The sequence below is a fragment of the Uloborus diversus genome, chromosome 8 (genome assembly GCF_026930045.1).
Source record: "Uloborus diversus isolate 005 chromosome 8, Udiv.v.3.1, whole genome shotgun sequence".
Lineage (NCBI taxonomy): Eukaryota > Metazoa > Arthropoda > Arachnida > Araneae > Uloboridae > Uloborus > Uloborus diversus.
Window position 1 is genome coordinate 59,400,219 of NC_072738.1, and position 26,229 is coordinate 59,426,447.

At 31.6% G+C, this 26,229-nt stretch overlaps 2 protein-coding genes across 5 annotated transcripts in view; one reads left to right on the top strand and one right to left on the bottom strand.

Annotated features, from left to right (window-relative positions):
• LOC129228261 (bifunctional arginine demethylase and lysyl-hydroxylase JMJD6-like) overlaps positions 1-18,359 on the bottom strand; it is a 28,255-nt gene extending 9,896 nt beyond the window's left edge. Inside the window, exons 1-8 of one of the 4 annotated variants that reach the window (XR_008580909.1) lie at positions 18,188-18,359; positions 13,928-14,142; positions 10,424-10,576; positions 7,472-7,668; positions 6,282-6,429; positions 5,630-5,818; positions 3,416-3,584; positions 3,179-3,306 (exon numbers count right to left, since the gene is read on the bottom strand). Coding sequence is in view for 2 of the 4 variants with exons in the window: in XM_054862931.1 (XP_054718906.1) it covers positions 3,403-3,584; positions 5,630-5,818; positions 6,282-6,429; positions 7,472-7,668; positions 10,424-10,576; positions 13,928-14,142; positions 18,188-18,263 (1,160 nt within the window). In the remaining 2 variants the exon portion in view is untranslated. Of the gene's footprint in view, positions 1-3,178; positions 3,307-3,402; positions 3,585-5,629; positions 5,819-6,281; positions 6,430-7,471; positions 7,669-10,423; positions 10,577-13,927; positions 14,143-18,187 lie in introns of all 4 variants that reach the window. The other 3 variants (XR_008580908.1, XM_054862929.1, XM_054862931.1) reach the window with 3 other exon arrangements.
• Positions 18,360-18,661: 302 nt separating this feature from the next.
• Positions 18,662-19,514, top strand: LOC129227830 (28S ribosomal protein S18b, mitochondrial-like). The gene has a single exon (XM_054862444.1). The coding sequence runs from the start codon at positions 18,759-18,761 to the stop codon at positions 19,458-19,460; it is 702 nt and encodes a 233-aa protein (XP_054718419.1). The 5' UTR covers positions 18,662-18,758; the 3' UTR covers positions 19,461-19,514.
• The last annotated feature ends 6,715 nt before the right edge of the window (positions 19,515-26,229 follow it).

The window sequence follows — 26,229 nt, forward strand, 5'->3', positions numbered from 1 at the left end:
TCAATACCCTTTTTAGTCAAAATAATTAATTGACCACCTTTATCAATGCACGGTTGCAGCAAACATTCCATGGTGGATATTCACTACTTCGGCTTTAAACAAGTAAAATAGATACTTAGGGAAAAAACACATATACGCAAAAACGAATGACAAGTGTGTGTGTATTCCAAACGGAAATTGTTCCCTAACTGAACCAAACAAAGCAATAATTCAACGACACATCCAGCCCCTCTTTCCACCCCCATTTTCTAAAAGTGACCCAATCCCTCTACAAACCGATCCCTTTTCTTACGGGGCTTTTAAATTCATTAGAACCTTTTAACGGCTTGGTTAAGACAGCTGACTTCTCGGCGAAATTTTCTTTCCCCGCGAAATAGATGGACACAAGGGATCCCCCACCGGCTTTGAGGGTGTAGAATTACAGAATTTCTTAAGTCCCTATCTTCCCTTACGGAGATGGCAAAGGTCGGAAAGGTCGAACTACTTGAGTAGGAAAGGAAAGCATAATTCAGTTCAGACTGTTTGATGGGTTTCAGAGGGATCCAATTTTTGAGATCCTTGGGTTCTAAATAGTTAAATACCGCCAGTCACAAGTAATAAACTGATTCCTGAGCTCGATTAGATCACTTTAGGTGAGCCTTCAGTCATTAATGCATCATTGTATGGCATTTTAAGCCATTTCAAGAAAACTTAAAAATCAATGAAATTTGTCCAAGTTATCAATTAAATTTGTCTACGTGAAACTCTAAATCGTTGATTTTAAAAGAAAAAATATAAGTTAGCATTTTTAAACTATTATTCATTAATTTACTATCATGTTGCATGGTTTTTGCGCAATTTTTGAAATTATAGAATTTTTTTCGGAAAAAAAGATGATTTTTCTTGTTTCCCCCCCTTTCCCCCAAAACCCGACGCGCAAAATGCTGGGACTTTTGACCCCATCTTGTTGGAAGGGTAAGGAACAATTTGCAACAGGTTTCAGCTTTTTTTTTGGATGTTTGGGTTTGGCCATTTTTTGGCCTAATTTTACTGTACTATTAGTAGTTTAAGTATTTTGTAGCTTGTCCTTTGTTTAAAATGAATTTAATTTTATTTATTTAACACAAATAATTATTTTTAAAAAGTTGAAACATTCAAAAATTATTTTTAAAAAAATCATCCTTTTTTTTCAAAACCTGGGGTGGGAGGGGGGCGAGTTTACCCATGATGTGGCCCCCTCACTTTTTCAAGGCACGAGCCGCCACTGATGTTGGGACTCGCACAACCGTATTCCACATGATGAAGTAATGTGACTTCTATAGACAAACAATACCATGAATACAAGTTTCAGCTGCTGTTTTTCTTGTACTGAAGTGTTCCAAGATCTCTTGGCAAGCAATATATAAAGAATAAAAGTTCATTAGGTGAGTTCCAATAATAACAATTAGTAAATTAAGTGAAAAGGGTTAAAGTTATCTAGATGTGTCATTTGACTTTGAGAAATTAGAATCATTCAACACTTTTAAAGTTTTTTTTTTACAATAAGAAAAAGCTATTTTCGCATACTTTTTAAATAGGCTTTTCATTTGTCCATTGTAGTGTACTAAAATTGGATACATTGCCTAGAAAGACAGTAAAGAGAATCATACTGAACAGTCTCATATCCATGATGAAAAAAATATATTTGTTGTTTTCTCAGTTGTCATAGTTTGTATAGTTTGATAGTGACATACTTGCCAACCCTCGAAGGAAAAAAAACAGGAGATTCTGCTGGAGGTATATAGATGATTCACTAGAGACAGATTTCACATCAAAATTATTATATAACGCTATTAAATGCTATGAATATTAAATTTAAAATGAAATAAGGATTTTTTCAGATACAAGCTAGTTGGTAGCAGCAAGAAAATACAAAATACTGCAATTAAAGAATCAAATAATACAGAGTGCAATAACTTAAAATTTCGTATATTCCCCAGTCTTCACCCAAAAAGTAGCTACAAAACTCTATAATCCGGGGTAAAAAATTAAATAAATTATTGAAATAAAGTATAAAATAGGTAGGTGTAAGATAGCATATGTTGAAATAACTTCTTAACTTTCAAAATAATTGAAATATTTTCAAGATGCAAAAGGATCGAAAACTGCTGCAATTTTCACCAAAACACGTGCTTGGTTGAACTAGCAATGAGGAAAAATTCCAAATAACTAAATGAGTTATTAATTGGAAAAATTCTTTTGAGTAAAACTCCCAAACAAATCCATTCATTCACTAAATTTGGCGCCAACTTGAAAAAAAAAAGAATAAAAAGGAAATAGCCCGATTTTTGCAGAGGGAAAAAAAATCGATTTTTTCCAGCCCACAAATAAATCAGGAGGGAAAACGGTGTGATTAGCAGCTACTCTTTTCCAAATATTATGAATAGGAAAAAATAGCGTAGCATCGCCCATGAATGTAGCTTTGTTGCAAGTTGGTGCAGAAAACCTATTTTGGAGCTCTCCAGCGTGATTGTAATAAAATTCCTATCCATGCAAAGAAATTGGTTATAGTCCATATTCTTATGCACTACAATCGAATTTTGCATTCCCCTGACACCTAGCATTGGTGGTTGACAAGAAACGGGTGCCATTTATTGAGAAGAAAGTGAAACTTTTTTAATGAATGATTGAAAAAACTGCAAAAACGGGAGAAAATGGTTAAAAAACGGGAAATCGGGAAATGGATGTAAAAAACGGGAGTCTCCCGTTAAAAACAGTAGAGTTAGCAAGTATGTAGCGATGATAGCTGCTTTAGTTTTCGTCTTTTGATGCCGGTATGGTCCAAACTTTTTATATTCTTTGTTTTTCCTTACTTAACAATTATTCACCGCTTTCTACTCTTTAAACTTCCAAGAACAGAGCTTTTAGCTCGTTAATGTTGCCTGATTCAATTTTGTTTATAATGGTAAGAATTTTGCTACTGACGAGTTTGGTCTCTTTAAGTTGGGTTTTTTGAATGCAGTAACTTTTCCGTACAAACAAATTCAAAAACTCTTCTTAAAAATTCATATTAGTTTCTTAAATTTAATATCTGAAAGGATTTTTGAAATCTATTGTGCTGAAAACACTGATTAAATGTTGTCATAAAAAAAATTAATCTTCAACTTTTTAGATAACTGAACAATACACAAAAAGCCAAAACTAGAATAACCACACTCGCCTGCTAAGAGCTAGGCTTGGAAGTCAGGCATGAGACCTTCATCAAAGCCTAGTTTTTTTTTATATCCCTCTAACGGTCAGCAGCATACAAATACTACACAGGATTTCCATATTTCTGATGCTTTTCTCCTTACAAAAAAGAATATTTATTCTCATAAAATATTTCTATGAGTTTATCTCATCAATATAAGCAACAAGATATCAAAAAGACTGTGCAAGCAGCACCTTTTGCGCTTACGGTCACTGATGCTGGCCTTCCCTGAGTCATCACTTTCAGAACTAGAACAACACGATGATTCATATGAAGATGAGGATGAACTGGATCCACTCGAACTGTCAGATGCAACTCCTGTTTTAGAATTGACATCAATTCTATTAGCAATTGCTGCCAAATCTGGTCTCTTATCCTAAAAAGAGAGGTTGAAGACTAATATTAATAATGAAGTGCACTGTTTGTGCAAAAGTAACATGCATACTTGATTTCTAATAAATGTTGCTCGGTCTTTTTAGTCTGATGTGGCACAGGAGTTGTACAAGTAATATTTGATCATCATCAAAAATATTTTGTGATTGTAAAAGACAGGTAAATATATCTGCCTTGATAATTGGTATGGCTTCAAAATGCCAAAATCTAAGAAATTTATAACATTTCAATCCCAAGGATATATACTTTGGACCAAGGACCCAGCAAGATTAAGATATCAGGTGACAAACACTTTTTTTGAGCAGTTAAACACAACACTATTAATCTTAGTGTAAAACAATTTTAACCTCTTAGGGGACCCCAAAAAAGCAGAGACCCAACGCTGCTGCCTAGTTGGTCTCTTCGGTATCTAGGCCTTTGGTGGACCAAGAGTAAAGTCTCAAAACCTTACTGCTTTATACAAAATAGTTTTGGTACAAATATTATATCATCCAATCTTAGTGTAAAACAATTTTAATCATTTGGGGGCCCAAAAAAAGCAGAGATCATACGCCGCTGCCTAGTTAGCCTCATCAGTATCTAGGCCTTGGGTGGACCAACAATAGTTTCTCAAAACCTCACTACTTTATACAAAATAGTTTTAATACAAATACTATACCATCCGCAGGGTTCATACTCTAATTGGATGAAAAAATTCCATGACTTTTCCAAGACTTTTTCATGACTTCAATGAAAATTTTCATGACCTTGTTACACGAAGAGAATAGCATTATTTAATCTCAAACTTGTTAATTTTTGGAAATGAGCATTAGCATGAAGGCCACAGCCTCATTGAAGCAGTTACTCATAATGGAAAAAATATAAGTGTACACTTAAAAACCTAAACTATTCTTATTTTTCTTCATCATATAAATTTAAGTAAAAATGCAGGGAAAGGAATATGATGATGCTTAAATGTCTAACATTTTTTTTTTATAAACAGGCAGAATGATATTGAATGGGACAAAGGTTGAATGAGTCATCAATAAGTTTCAATAAATTTGCTTCAAAAGCTGCCTTTCAGTGTCCACGTAACTTGACAGTATTTTGGTTCTTTAAAGTAAAGCCACATAGTTTAGTTCTTTATGTTTCTAAACCAAATCTTTCAGCAGATCTTCTTTGAAAAAAGAAAAAAAAAACATTCAGTAATAAATCAATCTTTTGATTCAAAAGTATACTTGTTTTGTTTACTTATTTGCACATTTTCAAATGCATATAAATTAATAGGTTCAGAAATTCCAGAACATGTTTGAATCCTGACAATGAGCATAGCAGTGAGTCACATGGATTAGTTTTGTGGGCTGTATGTATATGTTGAGCACTACTGTTTTAGAGTATTAGAATTCCTCTTTTTCTGTATTCTATCGCCTGAGTAAAGATCTTTATTTTCTAAAATCATCAACAAATTAAGATAAACTCTGATAAATTTAATAATACAGTTCTTATGAGTGATGGAATCGAACTCAGATGTAACTGAATTGCTTTTTTTGAGTGGGCATGGCAAAACCAAGAACTTGCAAGTTCGCTACTACTGAATATGAAACATAAAGAAGTGTTGAAAATAACAGTTAATTCAAAGTATATATAAGTGATGTCAAAGCAGTAAAATCACATCGCAAAAAAAAGGCAATCGGCTGCGACAGAAGTGGATGCAATAGGATTTCAAAATTCAGATTTGATTTTGGGATCGTTCAATTTTCCACTTTTAATAGCATTTATGTGCTGTACTGTTCAATTACTCAAGATTTCTAATGCTCTTTTAGTTACTGTTATTTTCTCTTTGTCCAGGACATTTTTCCATGACTTGAAATAACTTTCCATGACTTTCAATGAAAATTTCAATTTTCCATGACTTTTCCAGGTCTGAAATTCGCTTATTTTTTCCCCCATGACTTTCCAGCATTTCCATGACCCGCACGAACCCTGGATCCAATCCCGGAATTAGAAATAAACTATGCTTCAAAATCATATTGATTAAAATATACGTACACGCAAAACTCGAAACCATTTTCTTGAGAGTTTGGGTCTGCCTCTAACAGTTTTATGCCACACAATTGGAAAATTAGTTAGACTGCAAAAATTCTGAGTCACTGCAATGGTTGTGTCCATGTTCAATACAACATGCCACCATCCTCCAGGTACAAACACAATTTCTCCTGGTTTTTGCAATATTTCAAGCTAAAAAAAGAAAAGATAAATAAATAAATTTAAAAAAAAGCTAAATTTAGTTGAAATAAAACTAAATTACAAGCCTAAATTTAGCAAATCAAAGAATCAGAAAACATTCAATTTTTCTAATTGTGTTGATGCCTAAAAACAATTATTTGTATTTAAAAAATAAGCAATTCTTATTGCTTCAACAGTATTGGGGATAATAAATTGATAAACAATTTTTGCCAACAGGAATTTATGCATAAAAGTAACATAAGAACATTTATGCTAGAATAACATTGATCCTTTTCATTTAAGGAATAAAATCTAATAAAACTGTAGATTACATTACTTAATATAGAATTATTTTTCAACTGAAAGGTTTCTTATTTGTGACTGTAAAACATTAGATAATAATTTGCTTCTTCAAGTAACTATGATACTTTTTTGAATGTGAAAATGTTTTGAAACAGATGGGAGTAATAATTACAGGTTTGCAATCTCTAGGCCATTCTGGAGACAATGTTCGAGGATAAATATAACGGAACCACGTTATGGCTTCATCTCCTTGCTTGCCACCTTCTTCTGGACGAACTTTTATCAATTCTTTAGGGGTATGTGTTGGAAACAAGCACCATCTAAGGAATACACATATTATTAATTACAGATTAAAAAGAATTTGCACACTAAATTTAAAGTTAAAAATATATATCTTTTTTAAACTATAAAAAGATTTATTATTTTTTTAAAGCTAAATATTCTTTTTTAATTCAATGATAGATGACATGAGACTTGTTCTTGCTGTAATTTCATTCTGCTAGCACATTATGTGTGTGTATATCTTCATGTAAGTAATCCTGCACAAGTAAGATACAAGTGTCTGAGATGATCTATGTGCTCTATGGACATAAGAGCAATAGGAACATTGAACACCAGAGAGATAAATACATGGGATCATTCTGAAGAATGCTTAAAATATTGTTTATAGAAAATGAAGGTAATGCAAACAATTGTTTTAAAATAACCTGTCAAAATCTTGAAAACTTGGATCAAATTTGATAAATAAAAACATAATGAACAAAATTTTATTGTTTTAAACTGATTCTATATTTTTGCTGCCTTTGTAACAGAAAGAGTTACTACAGTGCTCTTGAAAAATAACTGAAATATTTGCGTAAATATTAAATTTTTTCTTAAAACTTATTTTGTACAAAATTCTACATTTATAATACATTTGTAGTAAAACAGATAAAAACTCAATAAAAAACAAATTATTTAAAACAAAAAAAACCTTCAAAATATGCCAAAGAATTAAATTCAAAAAATAGTTGGTTACACTTACACACTCTTTCCCTACCAAAGCCAAGAAATAAAATTTATTTTACAATTCTAGTACAAAAATCAACCAAATGAAACACCTGATTTTAAAATAAACACTCATTTTAACTACTATGCAATAAACTATTGTAATATCTAACTGATTATATACAATTTCTTAACTTTTAATCACCTTTTGAAGTCGGTGATTCCTATAAACTATAACTTAACTGAGTAGGATTGGTTTTAAAGATTAATAAGTTTATGATTAGGTGGGTAGTTCTTTGCATATCATTGTGCTGGGGGGGGGGAGTACAATTTGAAGAACAATTTTTTATGCAAAATTACTGTAAATATACGAACCGTTTATGCCCCTGAATAAGAGCATTCCATGCACTTGTTCCTAATGGATCAATATGTATACCAGTGCCTGATCTAACAGAGCCAGTAACAAACCATCGATATGGAGGTCTACGCTCTTCTCCTGCATATTTGAAAAGATCATCTTGGAAATAAATAGGTATGTCGTAATCATCTAACAACTTTTTTCTTCTTGGATGCTGCAAAAAAGAAAAACCTTTTACCTGCATCAATTGGGCAGGTTTAACTCAAGAATTTCACAAAAAATATTACTTTTAACATCATTTTGTGAAGAATACTACAAAAATACAACTTACAAAAGTATTCAAGTAACACAAAATTTCAAACACAAAACAAAAATTTATAAGATTAAATGCAAAAATCAGATGTGTGACAAAGGATCATACTTTTCCTTGAAAAGAGAGGAGCATCATCTGTTCAACTGGTAATTTCCTCTTCCTTTTTAGCATTAATTAAACAATTCATTTTTCATACTGTGATATACTCATCATCATTTCCCAGTAGTTTTTAATTTAATCTTGAAAATATGCAGGATTAATTCCCCATACTTTTAGTATTATTTATTTAATATTTTAGATAATATCTATTATTTCTTTTAAACAGTTAGTGTTTTTTATATCTGCTTACGTTAACACTATTATGCTTTAATGATTGGACATAAATCTATCATAAAAGTTGTTAAAAAAAAGAAGTGTTTAGTCCATGTGAAAACTTTTATCCAAACTCAATGGGTTACTTTCAAAATTCAGTCCAAATCTAAGAAATGTTGCATGAGAGTTTTTATACACCATTTATTTAATTTTCTATTTCTTTTATAATCTAAATAACTATTTGAATTGTTTTCCTACCCCATTCTTAAAATCACCCAGTATTTCTAAACCAGCATTAATTTTTATTTACAGGGTATACGCTACATTTCGAGTTTTGAAATTCTTTGAATTCCGACTTTCCCTGATATCTGCTCATAACTTTCCATGACTCACGGGATGCAATTTTGTTAGTAAAAAAATTTTTCACAAAAATATCTAAATTAGTGTGTTTTGAAAATTAAATTGCAACAATTTAATCTATGCTTTAGGTAAATGTTTCTAAAAATTCAAATTAAAGTGAAATGTAACTAGCTCAATTACAGAGTTTTAACTTACTTATTTTGCTACCCAGGACATACATTTGTAAATCTAAAATTTTTGAAAATAATTTTAGGAATTTAATGAATTATACAAAAAATTTATATAGGTAATAATTTTCATGTAAACAAATTTATTATTTTTTCTCTGAAAAATCTGATATTATAAACAATATTTTTTCAAAGTAAAAGAAGTTTCAAACATGCAGCAATAATGATGTAAAACTACTGGTGAACAGTGAAACATTTAAACTTGATTTTTATTTCTTTTTCCTTTTTTTTATTAAATATTTTATTTAAAACTAGTGGTACCCGCACGGCTTCGCCCGTAATAGAAAAATTAAAAGGTATTTTGGTTCGCCTGTATTTACAAATAATGTATTGTGAATTTTCTCGTCAATTGGCTTGTACTCATGTTACGGTTACACGTTATGATAATTTCTTATCTCGCCAATTGGCTTGTGCCCATGTTACGGTTACACGTTATGATAATTTTGTAATTTATGATAGTTTTTTTTCTTAAAATTGGAATAAAAAAAGAACCACATCGAATTTTTGAAAAATCGCTTCGAGGTGCACACCCCCATGCTACATACTAACTTCGTGCCAAATTTCATGAAAATCGGCCGAACGGTTTAGGCGCTATGTGCGTCACAGACATCCTACAGATATCCTACAGACATCCAGACATCCTCCGGACAGAGAGACATTCAGCTTTATTATTAGTAAAAAAAATTATGAATCTGAAAAATATTATTTTTTTCAAAGCAAAAAGTTTTCTAAAAAATCTGGAATTAGCAATAATTAAGTGATTACTAAAATTAAGTTTACAATAAATAAAATAAATAAATAATCAGAAAAAATATTAAATTAAAATACTTAATGATTAACTTACCAGACATATTACCGCCAAAGGTTTAGGAAAAGTTACAAATACTGAAATTTTTTCCCAAATTTGTGATTTTTTTTGCAACATTTTCAGACTTTTTAAAAATTTTACTCATGAAAATTCCCAGATTTCTCTATTTTATCGATGTCCTAAACGTCCTAAATTAATTCTTTAGATCAATTTTATTCTAACTTAGACATTCCTGAAAATCAATGATAACTTTTATGAATCTCGTTTCAACTTGGATGCAAATGACTTAAAATTTTAGAGTCGAATGAGAGAGGCAAAATTAGAAGTCTACAAGTCCTCAACTACACAATATTCAACATATAAGTATTGTTTAACATAATGCTAAACACATAATTATAAACGTCCAAACGATAGAATCACAATGTAAAGAAAAACAAGCGAGTATTATAGAAGCTGAAGCAGTAAGTTTTTAAAATTTGTGAAAAATCGGGACTGCAACCTAAAAGAAAAAGCTTTGGTGCTTAAATTTTGCATCCTTATCCATATAATTCAATAAATATGCATGTTCTTGATGAACTCAAAATCCATGACTAGTTGTCAGTTTTTGATTTTCGAGCATTTTTTGCTGAAAATCATGACTTTCCATGACCATTTTTGATCATAGTCAAAATCTACGACTTTCCAGATGCATGGACACCCTAGATTTAATTTGAGTCTTAAACATCTTACAAATTTGGAGCTTTTTATTTTTGATTGATAAGCAGAAAATAAGATTGTAAATATGATGAAAATACTTTTCATTTATTACTTTCAGGAAGTTTAGATGCCAATTGTAAGAACATTTAACGCATCAGAAAGTTCTGTTCTACACCCAAATGACTAGTTGATATCTTTAGAATTAAAATAAAGTAGGAATCTTGCATAAATAGCCAAGATGAAGAACACTTACTTCTCCAAAACTGCTGTCAAATATATAAAGTGGGCTATCATCTTTGTTATGTTGCATGTAATAAACAAAATATTTCATTTTCAGCTTAACACTGTAACCTTCATTATCTTCTCCACATTTAAACTTTTGATTTCTATATTTTCGAGCAAGACGCTGAAAAAATAGAATTCTGCATTAATAAAATGCAGAAGCAATAAAAGTACACTATTCACTTTAATTTTTAATAAAAATATTTCTTTAATTTACAAATCACTTGAAAGTATCCAATACAAATAGAGCTAAATTGAAGTTATATTTGATACAAGTTTGACAAGCTAATTTTGATTTGTTTTCTAGATGCTAAACATCTATTATCCATTAATGAATGGAGTAACAAATAGGTTACAAGCTCGATGGTTAGCCTACATACTTCCCAACTTTTGGAGATGGACATCAGTAAAACTTTTAGGTTACTTTACATCATCAAACAGTTTAATGTTTGTGATTTTAAAAACATTGCTAATGACTTGAAGCAACTCAAATGCAAATCATTGAAATTTTCAAGAGGGCTCGGAAATAAAGTAAGTGTGCAAGAACTCTATTACAGGATAAGAAGCGATAAAAATAATGATAAACATAAAATTATTAATGTTTAATTTGTAGAATAATACAATAAACAAAAATGAATGAACTTGATAGATATGGATGCAGTAGGATTTTGAAATGTGTAAAATTCTGGAGTTGGCATGTATAATCCTATTAATCTATAGGGCTATGTAAAAGCAGATAAAAAATAAATCATAAATTTTCAGTGGTATTTTCAAAAAGAATTTTTCACCAAAATTTTTTTTCCAGATATATGGTTCTGGTGAGTGATAACACTGTCACATTGCACAAAATGTATTTTCTCACATTTGGTTACTGCAGAAAGATGTTAGATACTTTTCCATTGCCCTTAAGATGAGCATGTATTAAAGTATAAAATTACAGTTGCAAGCTAATATAGTAAACAAATTCATAAACTGAAACAAAATTAATTAAAATAACAGTGAATTTTTGATTCGCTTGGTCCACTGCTCATCTGATGAGTATGAGATCTTAGAAATGTGGTGAAGATATTCAGAGGAAGGTTTGTTGTGAAAAACTGTGTGTTGCAACAAAGCAGCTAATTAATGTAAAAGCCAGAATGAATACAGTGAATTGAAAACTTCTTTACAGAAACTAAAAATGTAAACCAACAAGAACAAATTAATTTATTGCTCTAAAACTAAGAAGTCATTTTGAAGTTTAACTCTTTGACTTAAGCTCAGTACGATGTGTACATAGTTTGAGCTTAACGGCGGCTGTATACACTCTGTACATAGTGTCCTTTTTTTCATTTCACACAAAAGAGAATCATATCGTTCTAAGAGTAATACAGTTTTTTCTTATGTCTTGTACGGGAGACATGTTGTTTTACAAATAGGATCATGTGGCCTGGGCACGTTGAAAAAATAGCATAACAGAAACGTTCACTCCAAGAAGGGGAAGAAATAGAAGTGATTTACGTGGACACTTTGAACCAATAGCATAACATTGAGCAGCAGAAATTCTTTCTACAGATTTATGGAAAAAAGAACAAGGGCCTTATGACACCACAGCCAAGTGACATAAAAGACAATCATTACTACTATTTATGGGAAAATGAAGGGACTGAAATTTTCTAACATTATATCAGAGTTGGCACTACAGCCAAGTTCAACTGTACATTCTAAAAGTAAGACTCCTGCACCTTTCATAGCAAAAAAAAAAAAAAGGTGAGACCATGGGAAGAAATTTAGAAAAATAAGTCACTGGTCCATACACAAGTTTAGTGGTCCATTCTTCTAACTTGGTTTTAAATGATGACAAATGAAAGAAATAAGACAAAATAATACGAAACAAAATTAATATGACAAATGGAGTCTATTAGCAGTTTTCAACAGACATGTCTTGACGACTAGAGAAGAGATGGAAACAACAGGCATCTATCTCTTCACAAAATACTGATCAAAGAATCAAGTCAATAAAATCTGTGTTGTAGTTTTTAGAGAAAGGCAATGGGGGGGGGGGGGGGGGGGGGGGTAAAAACAATGTTATAAGCAGAGCTGCAGAGTTGAAGGGAAAATGACGGACTCCAGCTATTTTAGAGCCTCTGAATCCCTTTCTTTTACCCCAAAACCAGTCTGACTCCAACAGTTTGACATTGCACAGCCCTGGTTATAACTTCAACTGTAGAAACTTCTTACTCTTATCTTTTCTTTCAAAGAAAACCTAAATGTTGAAAATAAATGTGCTAACTTCTTCTCTACAATTAAAAAAAAAAGATACTTGCTTTTCTTTTAAAGAATAGGAATACAACTTAACTGGTCGCATAGACCACTTAAATTTATGTTCTGCTGGTTCAATGGATACTTTTGAGGCCTCGGCCCAGTGAACCACTGTTAATTTCAAACCCAGAGAAAGACTATGATTAAGAATATAATAGTAGAAATATCAAACTCTACTATTGTACTAGATATAATTATATGTTATCACAAACCCAACAATTTTAAAGCAAAATTTCTTAACAGATTTTGAAAATAAAAGAACCCCTATTTTTCCTTTGTTCCTACGGAGAAAAAGCACCTACATTTTAAAAAAGGGAACCCAAAAAGAGACCTTTAACTTAACTTTTTAAGATTAAAATTAGGGATGCAATGGTTAATTTGCAGTTTCAAGTAATCTGTCACTTGGCTGATTATTTCTAATCAGCCTATTTTACGGTCATTTCACGGTATTTTTGACATTTATGTAGAGCCCGTAACGTGACCTTTTTAATTTACTGTTTAATTTGAGTTGGCGTGTTGGTAGGAACAGCTCAAAAGAAAATAATATGCTAATCAAACAGTAAATTAAGAAGTTACGACAAAAAAGGTCACATTACGGACTCTACATAAATGTCTAAATTACCGTGAAATGATCTTTTAACAGATGGATACGTTGAAAATAGGTTTTCTTTTTATATTTTATTAAAATTACTTTACAAAAAACAAGAAATTACGATGAATTAATTATTACATCTACCTATAGTTTCAAACTCTAGCTAAAGGGCAACCATTTTATTCAGAGCTTAAAAATTATTGTGATAGTGGTGAAAACACACTCATACTTTTTATTGTAAAAATGAAAGAAAAAATACAAATAGACAAAATAGATTATAGTTAAAATTAATGACTGGGGGACCAAATATTGAATGGACTTTTACAGACTTCACACTAAAAAAGTGAATTTAAGGGGGGGGGGGGACAATGGGGATCCCTGATCAACTTAGCTTATTTAAGGAATAGAAAGTTCAAAACTTATGGCTTTTTATATTCCTATTGGTTTTCTTAAAGGAAAAAAAAAATATGTAAGTCTAATCAGAGAGCAATTACTTTTAAATGTTATTTTCAAGAATGCTAGAAATGCTAAGAACTATTGTTCTCAGCTTAATTAACATGCAGCTTTGTTTTCTCCGAAACTTACTGGAAGAGTCCATTTGTATTGTGCTTTCCAATGATCAGTACAACCTGTAATAACCACAGGCTTATAAATTTTTTCGTATTTTTCAATGAAAACATCAGGTGGCACATCTTTAACATTAATGCGCTCAACATTATCTTTCACAGACTTTAAATTAAGCTCAAATGATCCAGCATAATTTAGCTTTGTCCAACCATTACCATCTTTATCACCTAGTTCTGAAAAAAGAAGAAATATATTTAAGTAAAATTATTCCTCTGAATTAAAATTATACACAAGAACATTATTTGGGGAATACATATTTGAAACATTATGGATATTAGTAACTAATGCAATTAATGCATATACCTTAATGTTCAATTTATCAAATTCTAAATGAGGGCTGTGCAAAATAGCATATCAAGGGGAGGCCAGTACTGAACTTTTCCTTTTTTACCAGAGGAAATGATTACAACTAACTATTACTTATCTGCAGAGCCATGCCAAAATTAGACAGTTAGTACTCTTAACAGATTACAGCCAGTGAAAATATCTGAAACGGCATGGATGCCGGAGAATCCTTTTTTAATCATGGCTTGGATTTCAAAAAGTGACTTTTTGTTTTTGACTTTAGGCTAATGTAACTGTACTCTTTTCAAACCATAAGAAAAAAACCTTGATGGCTCATTTATAAGCTGTTGATAATTCATAGCTGGGAGTAATAATTAAAAAAATTAGAAGACCAAATTTTTAAAACCTTCATAATAATTTGTATTAAATACTATCAAGGAGCATTTTTCCAAGGTGTGAAAAGTGGCAAGTTTTTAATGAAATTTCCTAGTAAAATGAAAGGAAATAAGGTAGAAAAATTCATACAAAAACAGAAAATTACCCATAATATTATGCTCGTTTGGAGATTATGTAATTTTAAAATGCTAATTCAACATCAATTTTAACAATTATTTTTTTGCACATATCGCTCATTTAGAAGAAGCGTTGGAAGTTCAACTCTTCAGGAACTTTGCTGTAAGAAAAGTAAATTTGCTTTGCTCTCCAGTGATTAATATTAGAACAAAAAATCTGTCAATATTTCCCGAAGAAAATAACCGTCATTTGAAGCCATCTAACCAGGAAACATCACGATGAAGGAAATTCAAAAAAATTCCAAATTGGTGGCATTTGAAAGAGCATTGGAAAACATGTTTATGGCACTGAAACTACGTGCCCTCGTGACCACGTTATCGAAATATGAGGTCTTAAAAATTGCCGAAATTTTTAGTAAAGTCGCCGAATTTAGCGAGTTTTGTTCAGAAATGGAAGGTACGGCGCGAATTTAACATCTGCATCTGACAAGACATTTCACTTCCATATTTGGTCACCACCAAAGCGCTTGAGAAATATCGCATTAATTCTTTACTCGGGGTGACTACCATGGCGCGGGGTGTCGTGGCACAGACTGCGGCATTGAAATTTTTAGGGGCTTGTGTTCCGGGATATTAACGTCAACTGTATAGGGGAAAACGCCACCGCCGGAAATATTTGTTTTATTTTATTGTATAAACAATAGAAATATAATGTATATTGACTTCAAATCATATTTTCTTTTGGCGAATCCCCTAGACCCCAAGGGGAGTTCCTTCAAACATTTGTTTCCAACTACAGAAATGTGAGTGTGGGTGTGTCTTTTGTTGCTTTTCGAATAACTAAAAGTAATTTTCTCGAATAATTTAATTTGAACCTCCCCTCTGTAAAATGTTATGGAGAAGGTCAAGATAAAAATGTCTTTTAGTATTTTAGGTAGTAGTAGTAGATGTAAGTAGATTTTACTTCACTAGTTTGCAGATGTAATAGAGGTGGAGTATTATGGCAAGGAAATCCATTGGAAAATTTTAATAAACAAAAAATAAATAAAGTTTGGCATCAGTGCAAATTTTTCGAGTCACAAAAGAAAGTTCTGTCCAGATGAAATGTTGGAAACTGTCAGTCTCTCAATAAATAATGTATCGAGAAGTGTGTTTTGCAGAAACAAAGTATCGTCGAGGCGCTAGCGATAAGCAACTAATAGGTTTGTCAACACATAGTGTCGGGTTATGAGCTGTATTGTACGTTATGTACACACATATTTGTAACTTTATTTGGTCGATTGACATCCTGTTTTTTAAACGGTATTTTTTTTTTTTTTTTGGTTATTTCCAAAAATTCAAACTACCAATGGTACCAATTAGTTCTGATTTTTGACACTTTACTGTAGTAATAAAGCAAATTAAAACATAGGTTCATTAAACAGAGGTTCCCCGAGCTTAAACTTTTGGGAAACCAAAAATTCTCAATTTACCGAATGAAAATTCAAATTTTGCCGAGCGATAAAATATGAGTATGCGCAAATAATAATGTATGAAAAGTGACTTTCGGGAGTTAAAAAATTGTAATTATGTCCTCTAATTTGCCGAACTGTCAGACGAACTTTGTCGAATAAGGAAATTTTTGGGAGGTCACAGTGGCCTCCCACCAGTGCGCTCCTAACTGCAGTCAACAAGAACGACCTCCTATTACTGCGACCGATCTGTCATAGGGTTCGAGCACAAAATCTCGTTTAAAATTCACAGATGTAATGATATTTTAGCATCCAATAGATCGTATTAACTGAATACATTTGAATATACCGTTCAAAGTTTAAACTTTTTTGTTATTCTTAAAACTGTCCGTTAAAAAACTGGTGTTTAAAACTTTTATGCTTCTGCGGGTGAAATATTTCCACTGAAAGAGTTTATTCGATGATGAAACTGTTTTGAAAAAAATATGATAACCGTAGAGAAACGGTAAACACACTTTAAAGTCTTTTTTTTTTTTTTTAAGTCGTAAATCTGAAGTCTTCAACAGTATCTAAATACGAAGAAAACGACATTTTTAAAGATTTCAAACCATGTTCTCAAATTAAAAAAAAACGATTTCTGTCAGTTATTTCCAGTGCGTTTTTCGTTATGTGTATCGTTTTCAAGTTATGTGTAAGCCCTCAAACAAGTCAAATAAAAAAAATAACTGTATTAATTTTTATTTTGCTTCGTATTTGAATTCCCTTTTAACGTGAAACATAATTGGTAAAAGTGACTTCAGTATTTTTAAAAATGACTAAACATGCAACATGATGTGCATCTACGTTATAGCGACTTTCAGTTGCAGTGACAGACTTTTTCGAACTACAGGGGTTGTTGTAATGAACGTCGACTATAAAATTTTTGATAAGAATCTGTTATGAAGTAATTTCCGACATCGTTAGTTTTGCTGTGCAAATTTTTGACATTTACTATCCGTTGTTTTCTTTTTTTTTTAATTATTATTTTTTTATCATTTTAAATTAAAAACTAAACATTTTCGCTAGCAGTGGTCAAACAATAAAACTTCATGAATGATAATAACTTTTGAAAAAATAAATAGGAGCTGGGATACTACAATCCATGATCATTTTCTTTCAACATCAAAAACTATCAATTTTATTTTCAATATGATATATGTTTTTTTAATTATTCATATTAATTCTCGTACATAATTATTAATTACTTACAAAACATTTTATAACAAGAGTACAAACTTAAATTAGTTAAATAAAACACACTTGAAATGCACTTAAATTCTGAAATGCATTATTATCACGATTACAAAGTTAAATCCTACGTTCAATTTCGTTATTAAGTTGTAGCTCCTCTGGATAAAGCTCTCTAGTTTCCATTTTACAGGCTTCATAGTTACTTTTTAATTTTACACACACAAGTAAAGGGTTAATTCAAAACATCGTTTACGCGCTTTGCAAGATGACCAGAAATGGGAATGAGAGTCTTGCTAGACGCAGACGATGAAATCACGTGGTATTTTCAATTTTTCGCCAAGTCTTTAAATTTGCCGAATTTTCGTAAGATTTCGACAGACTTTTACCCCCCATATCTCAAAAACAAAAGGACGAGGGCACACAATATTTGGGTCAAATTTTTTTCTAAAGATACTCTTTCGAATGCGACCTTTTTTAACTTTTTTCATGATTACTGAACTCGTGATGTTTCCTGGTAAGCGAAAAATAAAAATTTCGTATTGTTGCACTCTTCTTCCAAACGAGCGATATATATCAACAAGTGATTCACAATACGTCAAACGAATGGGCAAAAGTCTAAAATATTATTTCTAATTGAAATTTTCTCCAGTGAAGCAATATTTAAACTAAAATAATTAAAAACATTCTAAACGTAAAAAGAAGTATCATACGCAATTATCAACGCAGAATATTTTGTTTACCTGGTCGAGCTCTTGCTTTCGCTTCATTTATTCTTTTGTAGGCACGTCTGTAAAATTTATCAGAATCTTGATCCATAAAACAGAAGATGTATTGAATGTGCCAAAATTAACCCAAAGAAAATTGTACAAATGAAATATTTTCCTTTAAAGAAATTAAATCGCCGTGCATCAAGTCAACAACAGAAAGTTTATTTTAGAATTAAGTTGAGAAGTTTACTTGCTGTTGAAACATTTCAAAACCAAGTAATGTACAGAGAGAGAATAACAGGGAGGAACACATTTTTAACTTTGAAACGTATCCTTTTACAATACATAGAAACTCATAAATTGTTTTTACCTACTGAAAAAACAGTAATTTATTTTTTTACTTTATTTTTGAAAGTTTTTCGCGTAATAAATAGGAATTTCACGGCTGTCGAGAAAATTAGGAAAGGAGGAGCTCAATAGAAAATGTAAAGTGAGCTGAAGGAAAAGTAGTGATTTTGCATGGTTATAAAAGTTTCTAAATAAATTTCGTTTGTTTACAGTAAATGCTATGGTTATTTTTTCTTTTTGCTATTGATCAGTAAAGATGCTATCTGTACTAAATAATCAGCTTGCCAGAATTTCTGTTCTACATATTCTATCAAAAAATAAGAATATTTCCCGATTTATTAGACCATTTGGTTTATACTGCGAACCTATTAAAGGAAACTGTCAATACGAAAAAATTTTGAATCAAAAGTTAAAAAGCCTTTTTAACTTTTCAGAAAGCAAACAGTTCTCTACATCTTTTGCACTACGCCAAGAAACGGAGGCTGCAGAAAGTACTGAAGAGAAGCCAAAAAGAAATATTGACCCATCAAAAGACAGAACTCAAGTTATTTCTCCTGAAACGAGCATCCGCTATTTGAAAAGCAAAGCCTATAAAACAACGTATGGTGATGAGCCAGTATGGGTTAAATACAGACGCAATTTCAGAGGACAATTTACTCCGAGGAAAACTCGTGAAACTTGTATCAGGGGAGGACAAATTATGACCGGTAGTCCTTGTCCCATATGCAGAGATGAGTACTTAGTTCTTCATTACACGAATATAGATTTGCTAAAGCAATTCATACATCCTTACACGGGTGAAATATTGTCTACTCGAAAAACTCATGTTTGCCAAAAGCGTCTGCTTGAGCTTGAAATTGCTGTGAAAATAGCCAGAGATCATGGTCTGCTGACGTTTGAAGTACCATTTAGAAAGTATGACTATTCTGAATATTATCCTAACTGGAAGAAAGAATGATGTATTGTTGTAAAAATAGTTGATTTTCAATAAATAAGGCACCTTCAATGTGCATCATCTGATTATGCTCTTGTTTTTGTAAGCAAGCATCTTGCTCATGCAACAAACTGTCAAAATCTGAATCAATGAAGTGAATGTTTTGAAATTTCTTTTTATTCCATACTTATTTATTAAAATTATTATTATTTTAAAGCATCAAGCTGTTATAATGCAATCAATTTTCATTAACAACTGGATCATGAAAACTATTTCTTGTTAACTGAATTTTTATCTTATAAGTTATTGAATTGATTGTTTACTCCCAGGACCAAATAAGTATTTCATGTAAAGCAACATTTAATGCATTACATGATTTTGTGTGAAAAAGATTCATCTACGTCCCTTGCTACTTCACGCTTCGACTTTCACGGCTTCACTGCATCGCGGTTTTTTCGTTTTTTTTTTCAAATATAGTAATTAGTCATTTTTATACACTTGTATAAACTTTCTCCTACAAAAAGATAACAAAGTATGTCTTTCAAGTAAGATAAGCTCTTCTGAGAGACTGTAGTTGTACTAGTTGAGGGAGTGGAGGTATAAAATCGTCGAAGAAAGTGTAGCGAATCACTATTTCATTTTAACCGTTAAACACTATAACTGGAAAGTATAAATCACTAGAGGATAAATAAATCTGTAAATGGTGCTGTTCAACAGTGTACTAGCTTTTTAAGTTGTATGCGCAATACCTTTAATGAGGATAAATGTAGAAGAACGGGGGCACATATGGTCATTAATTCTTCATCGAACATGTTAAGCTATATTCATAGATTAATAGTAGTGTGTAAGAAATAGGGATGCACCGGACAGTGATTTTGCCGGATACAGGATATCCGATGCCCCCTTACCTGCCGGATTCGGATATCCGGCATTTCGATTGCATTGCATGTTCGCATATTTTTCTACAATGCCGTTTCAAAATAATAAATCAAACTTGTTCCACATATCATTTCTTTAAAAGCATGTTAAGTACGTTCAAATGTATTTTTTTAGAGCCTCTATATTTTAATTTAGGAATTGTGCTATATATAAAATGAAACATTAAAATATTGTTTTATTTCGACTGATTTTCTCGAAAGAGACAAACTTTCGGCAAAAATTAATTCTGTATGTAATGTACACATGGTTTAAACTTTTAATTATTCATAGTTGAAGTCTTAAAGGTCGTATAATTAGTCGTATTTGTTATTAGATTTGTATGACGTGTAGAAATTTTTTTAAACTTCATCATAAAGTAATACATTTTCTTGTTTCCAATTTAGAGATAACAAAAAATAAAACTTTGCTTTGAAATCATTTTTATTACAGATAATACAAGTGTAAAATTTTTCTAACATACAAGTTAAAAAAGAAAATATTAAAACAGGGCCAGTTTGACTCAAAAAATAAATAAATAAACTTAAATAATCAACTTAAAATTTTACTTTAATTCCAGAAATAAAGGTACATTTTCTCAAAAGATGCAAATTAGCATCTTAAATACAGGGGTGCCCTTCCTAAGAGCAAGGGCCCACCCCCTAAAAACCATAAATACCCCTCCAAATAGAAAGCACCCCTCCCCAAAAAAAAAAAGAAATAATACCCCTAAAACACCCACTCCCCTAGGTGGGCAACCCAGTTAACAAATTAATAAACTTATGCTAAAATAATCAACTGAAATTTTTACTTTAATTACAGAAAACAAAGATTCACTCTCTCTAAAGATGCAAATTAGCATCTTAAATACAGGGGTGCCCCCCTAAGAGCAAGGGTCCACCCCCTGAAAACCATAAATACCCCCCCCCCAAATAGAAAGTGCCCAAAAGAGAAAAATACCCCTAAAACATCTCCCCCCCCCCCAGGTGGGCACCCGAGTTAACAAATTAATAAGCTTATGCTAAAATAATCAACTGAAAATTTTACTTTAATTCCAGAAAACAAAGATTAACTCTTAAAAGATGCAAATTAACATCTTAAATACAGTATTAAGAGTCATTCTCAAGACGTTCACTTTTTAAAAACAAATTAATAAACTTACGCTTAAATCATCAATTTAAAATTTCTCTTTAATTCCAGAAAATAACGATTCACATTATTAAAAATTGCAAATTAATATCTTAAATATATTATTAAAAGTCGTTCTCAACATGTTAACAATTTTTTTTAAACATAAATAAAATTATACTTGAATAATCAACTGAAAATTTCACTTTAATTTCAGAAAATAAAGATTCACATTCATAAATGATGCAAATTAACATTTTAAACAAACTATTAAGAGTTGTGTTAAACACGTTCACGCTTTTAAAAATAAACTAATAAACCAATTCTTAAGTAATCAACTTGAAATTTTACTGAATTCAAAAAAATAAAGTTACACTTTCTTAATGATGCAAATTAACATCTTATATATAACATTAAAAATATGCTAAACATGTTCAATCTTCCTTAAATGAATTTATAAATTTATATTTGAACAACAGACTTAAATTTTACTTTAATTCTAGAAAAAATAAAAATACAGATTCTTAAAAAATACAAATTAAATTCTTAAATATATTATTAAAAATTATACTATACAATTAAAAAATTAGAAAGAAGAAAATGAAGCAATAACTTATAGCTGTTATTTCTCACTGCTATATTCACCGTCTATTTTAAATGTTAAATATCAGTTGAAAGTCTGAGTTAAAATAATTATTCTGGGAAAAGCAATTATTACTTTATTCAACATTCTAAAATTTGCAATGGACTCAAGTTAAGATCGGCGTGGAATATGACAGTTGGAATTATGCTTCATTTCATGCAATATACACTTAAGAATCTATTTATCAATGCAGCGGAATATTTTAGATTTTTCATTACAAACAGAAGTTTTTCTGCATTATACGGTGATAGTCGGTTTCTGTTTTCTGTATAAATTCTTTACCGGATAACTGCCCGGATATCCTGAAAAAAGCTGTCGGATATCCGGATCGGGAGTGGCTTGCCGGATTGGATACCTCATGGTTCCGGATAGTTAAAAAATCAGCCGGATACCGGATAGTTACCGGATATCCGGTGCATCCCTAGTAAGAAATGCATGTGTGTATGTAGTTTTATTTCCCAATAATAACTATGTGATATCTATTACTTCTAATATATCTCATTTTCTCATATTTTGTATAATATATAAACAGACATGTGATCCAAACAGGATGCAAAATACTGAAATGGCATGGCTGTGTGAGCTAACACAGCACTGTTATTATATTGCACTACACCTGCACGCTCTCCCAAGTATTTTTGTATCTATATAGCAGATTACTTAAATTTGATGCATGAAACTAACTGGAACATGTTAAATTTAGCTTCCAATACCCCTTCTTTTTCCTGCACACAGTATTTTGCTCTCTCAAAAAATACTGAATTCAGTAAAAATACTGATAAAATCACATGTCTGTATAAAGTAATGTAAATGTAATGGTGGCTAAGAGTGCTGTTTCATGTCTAGAGGGCTCAAACTATGTTAAAAACCTGTTTAAATTGTCCTAAGTAAGTTTATGCGTTCTAGTTAGGAAAATATTCAGTTTATAAATACAGAATCCTACTTCGCGGAAATTCAGTTATCGCAGTAAAGCCTGGAACGAATTAACCGTGATAAACGAGGGTTGACTGTATATAATAAGTTTTTTCTTCAAAATAACAATTTTGTAGTTCATACTTTTAAACACTTAAATACAAATACAAATACAAATGTGACGACCAGCAACAGGCTCTGGGCCCAGCTAGGCTGGTCCTAGTCAATTAATTAATCCCCAATGAAGATCAATGGCCCTCTTAAAGCTATCCACTCCCTTGCTCATTACCGCCTCTTCCGGTAAGCTATTCCAAGTGCCCACGACCCGGCTAAAGTAATAGTTTTTCCTGATTTCCAAGTTAGCCTGAGAATGAAATAGCTTAAAACAATGACCCCTTGTCCTGCTTTCCCCGCAAAAATTTAATCCATTTACATCTTTCATTTTGATAAATTTAAATAACTGAATCATGTCCCCTCTGACTCTCCTTTGCTCCAGGCTATACATGTTAAGCCTATTAAGTCTGGTATCATAATCTAAATCTGAGAGTCCCTTTACTAATTTAGTTACCCTTCTTTGAACCCTTTCCAATACAAAAATATCTTTCTTCAGATAAGGCGACCAAAACTGAACAGCATACTCCAAATGAGGTCTTACTAAACTCCTATATAAAGGCAGAAGAACTTTCTTAGATTTGTTTGAAATAGATCTATTGATGAACCCAAGCATTTTGTTGGCTTTGTTACTAGCAATACTGCACTGTTGACTAAACTTGAAGTCCTGATTTATAAAGACACCCAGATCCATAACGTTCCTTGGTATTTCAGTCCACTCATGACATTTGTTCTACCAAGTGATTGCTGTATCAAACAAATTCATAATTATGTGTGCAATTACTACCCTTTTTCTTGCATTCGATTAAAGTGTAGCTTTGAAATGTTAGTAAATATGTATAGGTTCTGCAATGACTGAAAACAAGTTGAAGTTAAACAATTAAAATAATTTTATTAAAATGCACTTGTATTTAAATTTTTTGAAAGAAATGAATGATTTTATATGGTAAGTTCAGTTAGTTGTGTGCACATAATATTTATCAAATGAGAATTTCAAGTTAAATGAGTTTATAAAAATAGACGGTTTATGAAGGCATTATAAAAAACCTAGGAAGAATTAAATGCATACTTATATTTACAATTATTGCATGTTAAGTGGTTGTTTGAAAGTTGCAGCATGCTACTGAGTTACATGCATCCAAGGACAGGTCCAGAAGGAGGGGGGGACAGATTCGGGTCTGATACCTCCTCTGGTGATGACTCCCTCTAAAATCAGAAGCTGAATCTTCCCTTGCATGCATCTCAATGACAACACATCATCGCAATGACGAGGCACTTAAACAAGCTTTCACCCACAAAGCTGGATCTTCAAATTTTTACGGGCCGGGACAAATGTTAAAACTTTTGCTCTTATCGAACTTTTAAGAAATTTTTATACTGAATTTCAACCGGGGGGGGGGGGAGAGAAAACGAAATAGGGTAAATTTGCCACCAGAGTCCTAGCAAGGGCCCTGGTCTGCTCCCCCTAGATCCGACACTGTTCATCCATGACTGTGTGATCCTTGCAATGCATATATTAGATACAAGAAGCTTTTTGACACCTATTTTAGAGCAACCAGCCATTGGAATTTGTCACAAAACTAAAGATATGACACATACAATTCCTGAGCTGTATGCAAAAACCCAAAGATCATACCAAACTAGTACTAAATTCTTTTTTTTTTTTTTTTGTAAATGCCACTATTGTTGTTGGTCAGCTATTAATCTCAATACTAATAAAGTAAAAACAAAATATGAGGCTGTGAGAAGCAAAGAGATGTAAGTGGCAAAAAAAAAAAAAAAAAAAAAAAAAATGGAGATAACCTGTACAAATGATAGGTGAACCTCCCCTCTGTCTTGGGACAAGAGATAGTACTAATATCCCTGGTAAGTGCTGTTATGCAGCATGATTAAGAAAGAAATTTCAATGAAAGCTTACCTAGGACCTTATTTTTAAATGGGTTTTATTCAAAACTTGAAAATGCCCACTTACATCCTTTTGCTTCTCACTTCCTCATATGATAATTCTAAAATTTATCCCTCAATAATTATTTCTTTGGAGTAATTTCTTTAAATTATGGGGCAAAAATAGTCTGCTGATGTAAAAAAAAAAAATTCTCTTTTACAGATGTAACAATTTACAATTGGTAGGTACATTTCTTTCTCTTTTTTTTTTACATGGATACAATTATACAGATGGGGAGGAAATATTTACGACACATTATCTACTGCTGTGCTAAGGTAAAGCGCAGAATGCAACTGCAAATTGGAAAATCAGTTGATTTTCATTTCGTCCAATTTTTTCTGGCGTGCCGGACTTTTTACAAAGTGGACAAAATAACAACCCTGATTTAAACCAACTTTTTTCTTTTGTGCTGTTCTGTCTTAGCCCTGGCTTAAACACAGTAACTTACTGCTTTATAATCCATTCTGCAGTGCTTAGTCAAAAAAATTATATTGTTGAAAATATCATGTTTCATCGGCAAAATATTTCACTATTATACCTTACTCATTTAAAAAAACCCAAAACTACTGAATTTTAAACATAATTGTAAGATCTTGGGGGGGGGGGGGGGGGGGAGACTCCAGTTGTGACAGGTCTGAGTGCAACTGCTTTATAAACTCTTCTTAAAAACTAGACTGTTTCATAAAATTGTTTATGTAACAAATTAGTGACCTGTTCCTCATCCGTCAGTTTTTGGCTTTGTAGGTATGTAGTGTTATATGTTTATAGTGTCGTATGTTCATTTTTGATACTTGTTTGTTATAGTCCCCCCTTTCAAAATTTGGCCACATATTTTCTGATAACCCTTATAGCTTTTAGATCATCTTCATATGAACTGGGGACGGGGCAAGATTCGTCAAATTTTTAGTAAACTTCAAAATGTTTTTGACAGATGCAGGGGCGACTATTTTGAAGCAAATGCAACTCTTTTAGACAAAGCATGATCAAAAATGAGTATTTTGCAATCAATTTAAAAAAGCAACTATTATTTTAGTGAAACGGTGACTAAAATGCATAAAAAGTCCCTCCTCCCCCTCAAATGTAAACCTTTTTCTGAACTTTTTTTTAAAATGAGAATAAGGGTCTTAGAAGTTAGAAAA

Excerpts from the sequence above, each read along its gene's own strand:
- LOC129227830 (XM_054862444.1), top strand. The coding sequence starts at position 18,759 with ATGCTATCTGTACTAAATAATCAGCTTGCCAGAATTTCTGTTCTACAT.